Source organism: Rhododendron vialii, chromosome 5a (genome assembly GCF_030253575.1).
Source record: "Rhododendron vialii isolate Sample 1 chromosome 5a, ASM3025357v1".
Lineage (NCBI taxonomy): Eukaryota > Viridiplantae > Streptophyta > Magnoliopsida > Ericales > Ericaceae > Rhododendron > Rhododendron vialii.
In genome coordinates this window covers 24,153,564-24,169,422 of record NC_080561.1, presented here as the reverse complement: position 1 = coordinate 24,169,422, position 15,859 = coordinate 24,153,564, and the positions used below count along the sequence as shown (strand labels likewise).

General features: G+C 39.2%; 1 protein-coding gene and 2 long non-coding RNA genes across 3 annotated transcripts; 2 read left to right on the top strand and 1 right to left on the bottom strand.

The window, feature by feature from the left end:
• The first annotated feature begins 4,202 nt into the window (after positions 1-4,202).
• Positions 4,203-5,945, top strand: LOC131326540 (uncharacterized). Its single transcript, XR_009200038.1, has 2 exons — positions 4,203-5,560; positions 5,784-5,945. It is a non-coding gene; the product is annotated as an uncharacterized LOC131326540 (long non-coding RNA).
• A 4,242-nt stretch (positions 5,946-10,187) lies between these two features.
• On the top strand, positions 10,188-12,512 carry LOC131327689 (protein FAR1-RELATED SEQUENCE 9-like). The gene has a single exon (XM_058360833.1). It carries the CDS (start codon positions 10,188-10,190, stop codon positions 12,510-12,512), a length of 2,325 nt encoding a protein of 774 aa, XP_058216816.1.
• Positions 12,513-13,126: 614 nt separating this feature from the next.
• LOC131326539 (uncharacterized) lies at positions 13,127-15,181 on the bottom strand. Its single transcript, XR_009200037.1, has 2 exons — positions 14,826-15,181; positions 13,127-13,778 (listed from the first exon to the last, which is right to left on the bottom strand). It is a non-coding gene; the product is annotated as an uncharacterized LOC131326539 (long non-coding RNA).
• Positions 15,182-15,859: the final 678 nt, after the last annotated feature.

The window sequence follows — 15,859 nt, the reverse complement described above, 5'->3', positions numbered from 1 at the left end:
GGCATAGAACCAGCGACAAAAAAAGCCTGAATAGCCAACACCACATCTGGACCTACCAAGTTCCAATTTTTCTGGAAAAAACCAGCATTGAATCCATCAGGCCCTGGAGCTTTATCCCCCCCCCCCCCCCCAATAGAGAACATAGCAGACTTTATCTCATCAGCAGACGCTAAGCAAATAAGACCATCATGACATTCTACACGAACTTTTGCAGACACTAAACTATTCATGACAGTAGCAGAATCAGCTCTATAAGGGAAACTAGTACCCAGAAGCTTCTCGTAGAAGGAAACTACTTCCTTCCTAACCTCAGCAGGATCTTCAAGTCTCTTTCCATGCTCATCATTAATGGAAAGAATCTTGTTCCTCAACCTATTAGCAACCACTTTCCTGTGAAAGAAACTAGTGTCATTGTCCCCTAAATTCAACCATTGTATCCTGGATTTTTGTTGTTTAAAAGCCTCTTCAGCTGCACTTAAATTTCTATACACAAGCATAACCTCTCTTTCTTGAGCAATAACCACCTCAGAAACATGACCCAAGGCAGCTTCCTCTTGGATTCGAACCAACTTAGCCTTTGCATCTGCCACTCTACCACTAATATTACTGTAGTGGGTAGTGTTCAGCTTCTTAAGCAACCCCTTCATAAACCCCAATTTATAAGAGAGCCTCTGCATTGGGTGAGAACTATTCTGGGCCCAAGCCTCCATGATCAGCATAGAAAACTGAGGATGGTGCATCCAAAAATTAAAAAACTTAAAGGGTTTCCTCTTGGGCTTATAATGAAAAATGGAGACCAGGAGAGGGCAGTGATCAGACATCCCTGGAGCAAGAAAAATTGCTTCAGATTCAGTAAAAGTATCCTACCAAATATGATTAACCATAACTCGGTCAATTCTGCTCTTATTACATCCCATACCACCACTTCTATTAGACCATGAGAACCAAAACCCTTTTGCTGGAAGATCTTCAACGTCAATATCCTCTATACAGGAATTAAATGCAGTAGCAGCTGTATAATCAAAACTATCGATAGTACTCCTTTCATTAACACCTCTAACAGCATTGAAGTCACCCAAAAGTAGCCAAGGTTCTGAACCCAAGAACTGATGCAACCCTCTTAGCTTATTCCACAAAACAGCCCTATCACCAGACTGATTCATTCCATAGATCACAGTGACAACGAAAGGCAACAAAGAATTAACATGATGGACTCGACACGCAACATGTTGAGCACTACTAGAAATGAAATCCACCTTGAGAAGAGATGTATTCCAAGTAAAGAGAATCCTAGCAACAGATCCAACACCAATATTATGAATGGAATCCCAGTTAGCAGGTAAACAGTTCTTCATAGTCAAAACAAGGTTAGATGACCTAACCTTAGTTTCCACAATCCCACATAGGGATAAACAATTATCAGCAATTAACTTTCTAACCTCCACTTGTTTAGAAGGATCATTCAAACCTCTGATATTCCAAGCTCCAAATTTAATCATCGCTTCTTGTTTGGTTTCCTACTCTTTTTTTGCACCATAGGGACAGCAGTGCCCCCTTCCCCTTCATTAGGAAGTCCTTCAATCTTATCAATCTCCGGATTAATTTGTACTACAGACTTTCCCATAACTTGATCAAGACCCTTAACTGAAGAATCAAGACCAGTAGGGTCCATACAACCAAGAACAACTACAGTAGAATTAGATTCACTCATTTTAGCCATAGGATCCAATAAACTCTGCTCCTGCTCAGGAGAATCAAACACAACAAAAGCACCCTTAGAAGAAAAAGCAACATCCAAAACTTGCTGCTCCTTATCAGCGGGCTTTATAACCTTAGCAAGATCATCTTTGAAACTATTGTTGTTGCAGCAAACTGGATCAGAGAACTTTCCTAATTCATCCACCAACACCAAGTTATTAGCAGAGAAAACACAATCAGTTTGAACACCCTGACTTTGATGTAGCTCAGCTCGTAAGCCCACAGCCACCACACCAATAGGTTCCACAAAACCTAAATCTTCATCAGATTCTTGAACAATACCAGCCAGAGCAGCAAATCTATTACTAGGACTACCACCCACCCCATTTGCTTTTTGGGCTCCCACAGACTGACTGAAACCCACAGAGGTAGAAGATACAGCTACAATAGACTCTTTGCCCTTCTTTGACTTAGCCACCCAAACTCGATGAGTAGGCGCAGGCTCTGGATCATGAACATTCTTCTTACACCCACCCTCATTATGCCCAAATACCATACAATCCATGCACTGCAAGGGTTTCCAGGGATACTTAACCTTAATATCAACCTTCTTTTCATTATCAAACCTCAGAGTGAAAGATAGAGGAAGATGAGCACCCACTTCTATTTCAACACAAACCCTAGCATAACTGAGATGTTGACATCTCTCGGTCCGAGAATCAGCATAAAGGGGCCTACCAATGGCGCTAGCAACATAGCTAAGCCCGGCAGCAGTCCAGAACTCTAGAGGGACATTAAAAAATTGCACCCAGATTGGGATTTTCACCAACTGATCCTTAACAAGACTCATTTGGGGTTCCCATTTCTTCAAAATCATCAACCGGCCCCCAATGTGCCAAGGTCCTGAATCTAAAATACGTTTGTAGGCATCATATCCTTATTGAACAGAAAAAAGTAGAAGCCGTCATCATTAGAGAGAACATCCGTAATTCCAAACTTTTCCCAGATTTTAGACACAATAAATTTAACAGTCATGAAAGGGACTATCCGATCCAAAAAATAACCAACTAAACTAGATTGCCATTTCAGAATACCATCCTCCCTGTCCCTCCCCAACAGATGAGGGAGGGGTTACAAGAAGCTTACCCCCTTCCATAGGAGGAGGAAAATACTGAAGAGTCATGCAATCATTTTTTCCATCATCATTAGCAAGCAAATTCTTCCAAGGAGTAGACGAAGCAGCACGAGGAATTGGAGATTTACCTTCAATCAACACTTTAGAAAGATTGTCCTCCGCCTTCCTACGCAAAATCAGATTCTCCGCAGTTAGGGTTTTCAATTGTCGTTCAGTAAAACCATCAGAGACGTCAAAACGCAGGTGAGCATGTTCCTTCTGAAGATCAGCATCCAACAATTCAAACGCAATATTCCTCTCCTCAGTAACCACCGGAGCATAAATCACTCCAGAAGCCAAACCCCCTTTCAATGGCCCAGCGAGGGATTTCGGAAAAAGACATGGAGAAGGAGAAGCTAAGGGAGGAAAATCAGCCATTAACAAAGCTGGAACAGCCATGAATGGAAAAGAGAAGAAGAAACGAAGACAGGCCAATTCGCCCAAAATCGCCTTGAGTTTCTCTCTCTAACCCATCCCTTGGCTTGGTTTGGTGACCTTTTTCCTTCTTATCTCTCTATTCCCAGTTGGGTTGGGGTTTTTCAGTGCTCCGAATTCGAATCTGATTAGCAAAGATTTGTTGCATAATTCCGGTGGGCCTCTCTCCTCTATTTCGGTTTTCTTCCGTCGTCTTCCTCATGCGCGTCTGATTTCTGTACAGGTAAGCCATCCAATGAATGTTGATAGTTGTTTGGATCTTTTCTCTTTTTCGTTCATTATTGCTTTCTTATGCGTTGCTTTCGTCGCTTGAGATTTCTGTACGGTTTGTATTTGTGTCGTTGTGATGCATCTCCATTTTGTGCTATTTCTGCTGGAGTACTACAGCTCCCATGCTTTACTTTTGGTAGATCCACTGCCTGGTTCAATTTAATTCGATTATCTTTTGTTTCGTTGTGATATATTTTGATTGCATGGGTTTTAGAACGGAAGATGTTGTGGTTTTATTGTGCCCAATTTCAATATCTCAGTGTTTTTATAGTAGGCTAATCTCCTTATTTGTATGGGTTTTAGAATGGAACATGGTGTGGATTTATGGTGCGCTATTTCAAAATCTGAGTGTCTTTATAGGAGGCTAATCTCTTGACTGTTATTTTGCATCAATTATTACGCTATATCTTGGTGATTATAGCATTATTTTTCCCTTTTACAGGAATCCCAGCTACGGTGATTGAAGCTCCTTTCGTACGTTGGGTCTATAAGTGTTTCAAAAACTTCATTCGTGATTATGGAGAGATATTGCCAATGGGAATTGTCAGAGGATGGAATAACAGCCGCAACATAGCTGCTTGGCTCGACTTGGTTGTAAACCATTCCTTCATCTGTTACGGTATGAAGGGTTTTACTTTCTTAAGTGTCTTTGATATCCCTTATGTTAGATATCATTTAATTCATATATTATTACTATTTGATTTATGTTATGTATTTTAGGTTAGTTCGTTAGTGTTCATTATTTAAAACCTTCAGTTTCATAGAATAAACCTCCAATTGTGTACCTTTTGAAGTATCGCCCTATCCCATAACAATGTGACAAGAACTATTGGAGCTTTATTCTGGTTCAAGAGCAGAATCTACACATTTCTTAAAGCATATTAGGGCATACAATAGTACATTTTCATTTTCATTTACATTGCTGTGAGTCAATCTTTTGATCCTACGTTTCCGCAACGGTGGCAAGGAATCGACACTTTTCGAGCGGAATGGCATATTTATCATTACATTGATAGCCTTCTTCCCTCCGCTCAAGGTAGTTAAGGGCTTTGTGGAGCTGTTTGGGTTAAATTTGTAGTTGTACATTGTTTGTAAAATGCAATTCAGTTGTTAGTTTTGGTGTTGAACTTGACACCACTGCCAAAAAAATTCTCTTTTGGCTTAGTTACTTTAAATATCTGGTTCCTAACTCCATCATATTGTGGCCTATAAAAAAAACTCCATCGTATTGTGTGGGAATTTTGTGTTTTCTAAGGCTGTTGGTAAGGTGTTGCCTGCATTAAATGGAAAATTAACTCGAATGGCTTTTCGTGTTCCAACCGTCGATGTCTCATTGGTTGACCTCACCGTGAGACTGGAGAAGAAGTAAGGATGCGACGAAATCAAACCCGCTATAAAGTAAGGATTGGTAGAGAGAATGACTTTATGTATGTTGTAGAGCTACCTCCTTGTTTGTTATATTTTCGGACAGTTAGTTTTTCTGAGTACTAATCCTTTGTCTCTTTCAATGGATTTTTCGGTTCATGTTTATCTTTCTCGGGTGGTTATCAGAGAAGAGTCGGAAGGGAATCCTGGGATGCACCGAAGATGATGTGGTCTCGACTGACGATGAAGGAGACAGCGGTAGGTTACATCAGTTCATGTTGTCTTTCTCGAAAGCAAAATCATTGGCCCTTGCTACGATAATTGATGGGCACTTTCCTAATTTTTTCCCCAAAAAAGTACCAATGAGTTTAAAATGCTTGTTTTTTTTTTTTTTTTTGATAGGCAGTTTGAAATGTTTGTTGATGAGATGCCAGAAATACAATCTTCTAATTAGCGAAGTGATTTACTTTGTGTAGGTTGTTGCTCTGTAGAAAAGGGCCTATATACCATTTATTGTTGAGTTTACTGGTCAAGCATCTTGGATGCCAAGGTTGGCATTGCTATGAATGGATACTTTGTCAAACTGGTGTCCTGATACGACAATGAATGGGGTTACAGGTAACTTTCTACATTCCTTTGGACAAGCTCTTTTGTGGTTGGCACTCCTTCAGTATTTATGGTAACTACATTTTTTATTGTTCTTGCTAGGTATGTATTTTTAACATCATTTTTCAGCATAAAAAGCTTTGATGGTTAGAATTGCGTCTGATTTGTAATGGCATGGCTTTATTATCTAATTTCTATATGACTTGGACTATTTTTTCTGTTTGTTGTGCTACAGCTCCCGTGTTGTTGACTTGATTGTACACATGGAAAATACCAAGTAACATCGATAAAAACCAGCACTATTAAGCACATGCTTTTGTTGTTCAGCTTGAGGAGAAACATGATTCGGAATAAAATTTACTAGGGGACATCACACCCTGGACTCTATGTTGTGTGATGGTTTTTAGGTTCATTATTTGGACATATGATCACCTCACCTTAGGTTGTAGGTTGGTTTTTGCATACTGGCGCTTTTTCCAATTTGAAATCTAATTGTCTTTCAAAACACTGTTAATTCTGTGACTTTGTTCCTCCCCGCCCATGGAAAGAGATGGAGAAGACTAGACCAAACAATTGGGCCACACAATACTTATTTTACAATTCAACTCATTCATTTTATAAAGACCTCTGATCATTCAACGCAAACAATGGTGGAAGCTATGGCCTCTTTACAGCCTTTGAGATGGGCTACAAGCAAGGGTCTTCTATGCGTTGCGATTCTTAAAGATAACATTGAAGTGGCCCATGGTTTGAAGTGGTCCATGGTTGGATTGGCTGAGGCGCAGTGGTCTTTGGCGTATTTCTCAAGGCTGGTTTTGTTTTGGTGTTTGTCTTTCTTTTCTGGGTTTGGTTTGGCTGTTTTGTTCCCTGTGCGGGCTTTCATTCCCTTGGCGGATCTCTCAACTTTTGTGGTACTGGTTATGGTTTCTGTGGCTTAGGTTGCTGCCCAGAACACTGTTTGTGGGTGTGGAATGCCTTATTGGCTTGTTTCTCCCCATTCGCTTGTATCTCCCCTTTGTGGAGATGCTAACCTTTATTGTACTGGTTTCTCTTCTATCAATGGATTTCCTACCATTTTGGCAAAAAAACAAAAAAAAAAAACTTGTTACTTCATATGTACATTAACGTAAATAATGGCATGCAACTTAGAACCTAGACTACTCATTAATATAATTCGTCGCAGCTCTACGCATTAACAAAAAACTGACCATGAAAAAACAACGGGCACGATTTTATCGTGCATGCATGTTCAGAAACAAACACAAACCCTGGTATATTCTAGCGTGCACACACACATAAATATAAACTCTCAAAACGGCCCCTGCAATACAACTCAAGACACAATGAAGATATCTTTCCTTTCCTCTGCATATGTGTTCTGATTGTGAAGAATCCATTCACTGGTTCTGGAGAATAAAAAAAGAGGTTTTCATTGCTTGTAGTATGGTTGTGTTTCATCCAATTTGGGCCTTGAAGAGGTTGAGTAAGATGAAAGTAACAGGGTGAGGATGAGGATGAGTCACGGTAGCAAGAATAGGATCAGGGCCGGCCCGAAGGCAAGGCCCAAGAGGCCACGGCCTTGGGCCTCCAAATTTTGGGCCCAAAATAGGGCACACTGCTTTAAGTAAGTATATATATATTATCTGTTCATAGTTTTGAACAAGTACCTTCGTTGGTTCAGTGGTTAGATGACATGATTCTTTACTAAAGGGCTGAGTTCAAAACCTTGCACGGAACTTTCTTATTTTTAATTGTTTTTTGACCAAAAAGAAGCTCAAGCTTTGCCTTTGTAGCTGGTGTGACTCAAACATAGACTAGGGAAGTTTCAAGGAAGTTGCTCAAGCCACCAGAACAGAGGCATTTAACATACTCAATATGGACCAAAATATTTATAGAATAAAGATTTGGATTATTGTTGTTTAATTCAAAAATACATAGGGCCCACCTCAAGATTTCGCCTAAGGCCTCTCAATCCCTTGGGCCGGCCCTGAATAGGATCGAAGGGAAGAGCGATTGAGAGAAGTGCGATTTATGCAAGGAAAACAAGAACGTTCATTAGCCAAGGGTTTAATAGATTGGGTGTGACTGTGTCATTCGTATTTTGTGCATCCGAACGAAAGAGAATATCAGGAAACATCAAGGCGGTGGGGGGGGGGGAATTGTCGTCTTACACAAAAAATTTACATTTATTTATTTTGTTATTCTTTCTCTACAAATTAGCGTATGTTTTATTCTAACAATAGCATTCTAACAATAGCACTCTAGGCCAAAACCATAGGTAAGCAAAGTGGTCATAAATAAAATACAAAACGGTCATCTACCAAACGAACAAATCTCAAAAAGATAATCCCTTGTTTTACAACAATCTCCAAAAAAAATTCCAAATAAGCCAAAAAATTAAACAATAAACGCTAGATACATTTAATTATTAGACCAACGAAAATGACCAAATGCGCATAGCACTTTGCTAACACATTAGTATTTTATATACGGGGCGGTTCCGGGGACACTTATAAAAACCCTTAAAAAAAACCCTCCAAATCTTAATCTCATAGTTCCCGATCGAATTTTGATGATCCGAACCGCTCAATGTGATCAGAACGTGATTTTAAGGGTGTCCGCGAGAAATCAGCAAAAAAAAAGATCGGAAGGGTTTCATCCGAACAGTTTTTTATTGAACTTTATTGAACGGTCCAATAAAAAACTGTTCAAATCAAGCCCTTTCCGGTTAGTTTTTTTGCCAGTTTCTTGCGGGCACCCTTAAAATCACGTTCTGAACACATTGAGCGGCTCGGATCATCAAAATTTGATCGGGAACTATGAGATTAAGATTTGGAGGGTTTTTTTAAGGGTTTTTATAAGTGTCCCCGGAACCGCCCCGATATATATATATATATATATATATATATATATATATATACACATATATATATACGGGGCGGTTCCAGGGACATTTAAAAAAATCCTCCAAATCTTAATCTCATAGTTTCCGATCAAATTTTGAAGATCCGAGCCGCTCAATGTGTTCAAAACGTGATTTTAAGGGTGCCCGCAAGAGACTGGCAAAAAAACTAACCGGGAAGGGCTTGATTTGAACAGTTTTTTGTTGGACCGTTCAATAAAAAACTGTTCGGATGAAGCCCTTCCGATCTTTTATTTTGCTGTTTTCTCGCGGACACCCATAAAATCACGTTCTGATCACATTGAGCGGTTCGGATCATCAAAATTCGATCGAGAACTATGAAGTGTTTTTTTAAGGATTTTTTTAAATGTCTCTGGAACCGCCCCATATATATATATATATATATATATATATATATATATCGGGGCGGTTCCGGAAACCTTTTAAAAAACCCCTAAAAAAACATTCCATCTCAGCCCTCCATTTCAAGGGCTGAGATTAAATCCCTCATTCCTCCCCTAAAACTAAAAACACGCTAGCCCCCTTTCTCCCACCCTAATCCCGTCCTACCCAAAGCCCCCCACTCCTCCAGCGCCCTCCACTCGGACCGACGACCCAACCGCCGACGAACGACCCACCACCTCCGGCGACAGCCACCACCGCCGGGCTCTCTCACGGTTAGAACAAGTTCTCTCTCTCACTGTCTCTCTCTCAACAAAACAAACTGCTTCCAACCTGGACCAACAGAGCACCTTAAATGTTTCAAGATTGAACGGGCTAATCAAGCAGTAATCTTCACCTGTTTTGAAAGTCCACATATTTTTTTGAGTTGAGTTTTGGTTTGTGATTAAGCTTTTGATTACTAATACTATTATTACTCCATTATCCCTTCGGATTGTCGGGGGAAAATATAACTACGATTACAAGTGGGTGTAATTAGGTAAGGGGTGATTTCCACACACGAGTTTCTTTTGTAAAAGAACAAGAGGAATAGCTTGAAATTTGGTGGTCTTATTTTATACAGTCGTTTTTTTTTAATGTGCTTCTATAATACAAAAGATAAATTCTGCCTTTTGATTTGGGTTTTCGCAAAACGATTTTTTGGTTTTTGTGAACAGAGTAAATTACGTGGAAAATGGGAATTGAACTTTCTATAGCAAATTCATTTTCATGTGGTTCTTCGAAGTTCATGTGCCTGTGGGTCCTAAAGTTGCGGCCCCTGAAAATTTTGGGGATCGCTCGAGTGTTGAACTTGTTTAGATTTTGGCTCGGTTTGAATGGAACAATCTTACCTAATGTTCACTGAACCATACCATAATCACAACATCAGAATAAGTCGCCATTACCAAGAGGTTACCTAATGTTCACTGAACCATTCCAAGTAAATCAAATTTGGTTCTACAAATATAGATTTTTCCAGTATGGGTTGCTGTTTAATTGTCTCTGGATTGGTGTTTAGAGAGTATCAACATTGACTGTATTCCTATATAATAGTAGTAATTTCGTGCATACTGTTGATAAAAAAATCTGGTCTTCGGACTTGGTATTAACATGTTTGGTCCTATTGTTTTCCTTCACTCGTATTTGGCTTTTATTTATTTAAGTCGCCAAATCCTTGCATTACTTCTTCATTACCAGCGGTGCTTTATTCTGTGACTACACGTACGGGTATGATATGTATGTGTATTTTTGTAATGGATACTACTTTCCTCTTTGCAGGCAATTGAAAGGTGAACAATGGAGTTAGAGGCTTTAGATGATGTTGAAGTTAGGGATACGGAGACTCTAGATAACAATGAGGAAGAGTTTAAAACACCGACAATTGGAATGTATTTTGAGACAATTGAAGAAGCACGGAATTACTATGAACGTTATGGTCAAGAAAATGGGTTTTGGATTCGTACTCGAGGTTCAGACAAAGGACGAAATAGGTTGAATGAAGTCACTAGGGTGCGATTTGTTTGCACAAAAGAAGGAAATTATGCTGCAAAAAAGCAGCAGGAGGGTGTTCAACCGTTAAATGTGGATGCGGTAGATGAAGAGGAGAAGGTGATATCAAAGAAAAGAGATAGAAATTGTTCAACGGTTAAATGTGGATGCAAGGCTTATTTGCGGATTATTCATGACAAATGGAATTGCAAATGGAAAGTAACAGGTTTTGATGAAAATCACAACCACCCACTGGTGACTCCAAGTAAGAGGATGAAAATGAAGTCAAATCGAAACATGCCGAAAGCAATTAAGAATTTGACTGAGACATTTCATAGAGAAAATATAGATGTTTCAAAAGTTCCTTCAATTTTTGGTGGTGAGTACATTGGCTTTGATAATAGGGATTGCTACAATCACTTGAGGAATGTGAGGCATAGAGACCTAGATTGCGGTGATGCACAATCAGTTCTTGACTACTTTAAGGACAAACAAGCGCAGAATCCACAATTTTTTTATGCGATTCAATGTGATGAAAGTGGGAGGGCAGTTAATTTTTTTTGGGTGGATTCTCGATCTCGCATGGCATATCATTATTTTGGAGATGTGGTCACATTTGACACAACATATCGAACAAATAAGTATGATATGCCTTTCGCACCATTTACGGGAGTAAACCATCACATGCAGTCAATACAGTATGGATGTGCACTTTTACAAGACGAGACAGAGACGACGTTTGAATGGTTGTTTAAAACATGGCTTGACGCTATGGGAGGACGACCTCCAACTTCTATCATCACTGACCAAGACTTGGGAATGAAAGGAGCTATTGCCAAGGTCTTTCCCAACACCCGTCATCGTTTATGTCTTTGGCATATTAAGAAGAAATTTGTGGAAAAGTTGTCACAAGTGTACTATAAGAAATCGAAATTCAAGAAGGATATGAAAGAATGTATTAGGAGGACATACAAGAAAGAGGATTTTGAAAAGAGATGGATGTTATTGATGAAGGAAAATGAGTTAGAAAGCAACCAATGGCTTCAAGGGTTGTTTGATATTCGAGAATCATGGGTACCCGTTTATAATCGTGGTACATTCTTCGCTGGTATGAATACGACCGGACGTAGTGAGGGCATCAACTCATTTTTTGATGGTTTTGTAACTCACACGTCAAATCTCAAAGAATTTGTGGTGAAGTATGAGAAAGCCTTGAGTAGGATTGTGAAAAGGGAAAATGATGAAGATTTTGAGTCTGAACATAAGTTTCGGATTGTTAATGACCATGAATTTTTGTTGAAGCATGCGGGGAAAATATATACTAGAAACGTCTTTAACAAGTTCAAGGATGAATGGAGTAAAGTCTTTCACTACAAAGTTGAAAATGTGATAAATGGCGATGGTTTTCAATCTTTCGTAGTGAAGTCAAAAGATGATGAGCTTGAAAAGTTCGAGGTGACATTGGATTCACAAACCTATGAGGGTAGGTGTGAATGCCAACAATTTGAGTTTGTTGGGATATTGTGTGCGCACATTTTGAAAGTGTTCGTTCGATTAGACATTGATGAAATACCGGAACATTTTATTCTTCCACGATGGAGGCAAAAGGCCAACAAATTTAGGATAATTGATTTTCAAGGATTGGTGCATGACGACGGCAAAGAAGCATCTGAGGCATTAAGACTTAGTCATATGTGTCAAGAAGCTACAAAATTGGCTTGTTTGGCCGCCCCATCAAATGAGGCATACAAAATTTTTATTAAAGGTATGAATGATTTATTCAAGAAGATCCAAGAAGTTTCTAAGGTGTCTCCAATTGAAATTTGTGCTGAAAAAGATATCGAGAAATCTACCGAGCCATCGCCGTCTCAAATGTTGCTTTTGGATCCGAACATCTCAATTTGCAAGGGTAGGAAAAAGGATGTCAGGGGCAAACCCGCTACTACACAGTCCGAAAGATTGAAAAGCAGTATTGAGATGTCATTAAATAAGAAGAAAAGAAAGTGTCACATGTGCTTTCAATTTGGACATGACAAGAGAACTTGTCCTTCGAATCCAATGCGTAAAACTAACAAAGGTTACTCAATTACTAATTCTATTTTTTTTATTGACGTAGATGTTCTTATTTACTAATCTTATTTTTTTTTAATTGTCAATTTTATTCAATAGACTTGGAAGAGGAAGAGGAAGAGGAAGAGGAAGAGGAAGGCTCAGATAGTGACCAAGTAGAAGACTCCGATTGCTCCGAATGATCTTGGAGTATTTTGGCATGTTGGCTTTATTTAGTAATGTAATGTAGTTATTGTGCTTTCGGTTTGGAATTGAATGTAATGGGATGGACAAGTTTTTAGGTTAAATGAAAGTTTCGTTTATGGATATATTTTTGGGATGGAATGGAATTGAATGTAATGGGATGGACAAGATTTTAAGTTAAATGAAAGTTTTGTTTATGGATATATTTTTGGTATGGACTTGAATGTAAGAAAGATTGAATCGTTACACTTGGTATTGACATGTAACATTGTATTGACATGTAATATTGGGATCTCAAACTTGGTTTTGGAGTGCTAAAATTTAGTTTTTGGAGTGCCCGTGTCTGTATCGTGTCCATTCAAAAAGTTAGGTTTCGAAAAAAAATTGGCAAAGTCTCCCCTATTTTTGGTCCTAGCCCGACGTCTAGCGTCTCAATCAGTACAACAATAGGAACCACATCAAGCTACGCACAAGCCCACGCTAGGCATTTCTCATTCTAAATCAACATTCGCAAGTCACATTTATGGCCAAAATCAATTACCAAGCTATCCATTGACAAGAAAAACCAAATCAATTACATCTCCATTTTATTACAGGTGACCAAATGGTATCACAAAAACCATAAATCGAAAATAAGGTCAAGGATACTATCCTGACGATATAGCTATACACCTTCTAAGGAGAATTACAAGGAAAAAGCAACAACATAAAAAAAAACAAACCTATACATGGACACTACCAACGGCACTCCACACAAAGGAGGCTACTAGAAAGCAAAAAAAACCTACTCCTTACTTAAGAATGTATTGATCAACAAGTCCTCATTCAGCACACAATCTTTTATTCTCCATGGATAACTTTACTCTTCTCATGGAACTGAGAAAGTCCCTCATGGAGTTAACAGCATTCCGAGCAACTTCATCACTAGCCATCGTTTTCTGTTAGAACACTTGTAAGTTTCTCTCCCTCCAGATGGGATACACTGCAGCTCCCAATGAACATTTCATAATTCTGCACTTGAAGCTCTCGCCTTTGACATTTTGGGCAAACCAATCCAGCAAATCAACCAGAGAGATAGGCACACAAACAGATGAGGATTTAATAGTTGCGGGAAACAGCAACGATGCCAATAGAATCCGGACCAGCCTACAATGAAGTCAAAAATGACTAGTGAGTTTTGAAGCTTAAGCAAAATAAATAAGACTAAAAAGTGATATGCCCAGAAGAAGAGATTAATATCATGCCTTCATCCCAATCATCTGAACCCAATCGACAGCAGTTCCAATAGCCTTAGAAAGGAACTCTACCAAAGTCTCCTCAGCTATTGCGAGAAGACTAACACAAAAACACTGGCCTGAGACAAGGAAAAGTACAAAACTTGGAAAAAGAAGAGTGAGTTTTAAGAGAAGAGTTGGTTACCCAGCTAGGTTGTTGGCATCCCTTTGAAGGCTTGAGGGATAGGTATGTTGTATTGTTGTGAAGGCATATCGGGTAATCCTCAAAGACACCCATATACATATTTTTTGTATGTATCAGTATATCTTTCTTCATTTTCTTATCATAATCACCATCCCAGCCAAAACAAGCATAGGCTACATTCTATACATCTCCCAGCCTCTCTGCATTTTCCGAGGGGGTCTATATCATATTCCAAGGGATTCTATATCATCTCCCAGTCTCTCTACAAATTCCAAGCCAAAAAAACTTAACATACAACCAACATAGGAGAAGAGTATTGCTGAAATTTATTGACCAAGTACAAGCATGCCTAAATTCTCAATAATGAGTTTTTCTCAGCTCATCCATATACCCTCTGCAATAGAAAATTTAATTAACAAACGAGTGAAAAAAAAAAAAAAAAACAAAGCCAAGCAAAACACCTTCATCACACCAAAACAGATGGCTGCAAAGAAAGATGTGCAAATTGTCCATTGTTATGTTTCTCATTATCCAGCTTTCTTGTACAATTAAATGATTTTTACAACGTTGCTCGTTATCCAGCTTTCTTGTGCAATCAACTCATCTAATTTAGCCAATCGAACGGACCCAAAAAAATCTCCAATTTCGTAGTGTATGACAGACCCTAATTTTTGGGGGTTCCCAAATTTTGGAACCCTAAGATGGAGAATCTAGGGCTCATCGACGAAGAGAGAGAGAGAGAGAAGGAGGAGGAGGAGGAGGAGGAGGAGAGACCTTGGCAATAGAGCTTCGGTGGTGCGATTCGATTTTCGCGATTTGACCCTGCTTCGACCTTCCTTTCCATTTCTTCGAGAGAGGGGGAGGGAGAGCATTACCTCGAGCAGATGGAGAGGGTCTTCGTCGCGTGGTGGTGGGTCGTCAGCGGCTGTGCTCGTCGGTCGGAGTGGAGGGAGGTGGAGAGGTGGGGGGCTGCTGGTGCGTCGTTTCTCAGACGCGAGAGAGGAGGAGAAGAAGGGGTAGCGTGTTTTTAGTTTTAGGGGAGGAATGAGGGATTTAATCTCAGCCCTTGAAATGAAGGGCTGAGATGGAATGTTTTTTTAGGGGTTTTTTAAAAGGTTTCCGGAACCGCCCCGTATATATATATATATATATATATATATATATATATATATATATAGGGAAAGTGTCAAATGAGAACCTCTTAAAATGTGGACTTCCCTTTTCAGATCAAATTTTGATAATCCGAGCCACTCAATGTGTTCAGAACGTGATTTTAAATGTATGCACGAGAAATCGGAAAAAAAATGACCAAAAAATGCTTGATTTGAGCAGTTTTTTATTGATCTATTTAATAAAAAACTATTCGGATGAAGTCATTCACAGTCATTCTTTTTGTTAATTTCTAGCGGATACTCACATTGAGCGGCTCGGATTATCAAAACTCAATCGGGAAAGGGGAGAAATAGGAAGGTCTGTATTTAACTAAAATGAGGATCACCTCATTTGAAACGGACTAATATATGGAAAGCATATTAGGGTTGTGCCCGTTCGATACATAAGACCAATAAAAAATCACATTGGTGTTTTTTTCGGCCCTATATGGCGAACGGATACAACCCTAGTCGATAAAGAGAGTTTAATTTTTTTCTGGTCTTGTGTTCCATTCACCCTAGCATTGTTCTCATTCTATGTCTTGAAAGAGATGTGTGATGGAGAATGAGTTTGAAACACGTGTCGATGCTTCAGAAACATAGGATAATTTTTCCTCCATATTCACACTCTCTCCCACGTGGATTTGGAGATGCTGT

Bases quoted from the DNA above. Each gene is read 5' to 3' on its own strand.
- LOC131327689 (XM_058360833.1), top strand. From the start codon at position 10,188: ATGGAGTTAGAGGCTTTAGATGATGTTGAAGTTAGGGATACGGAGACT.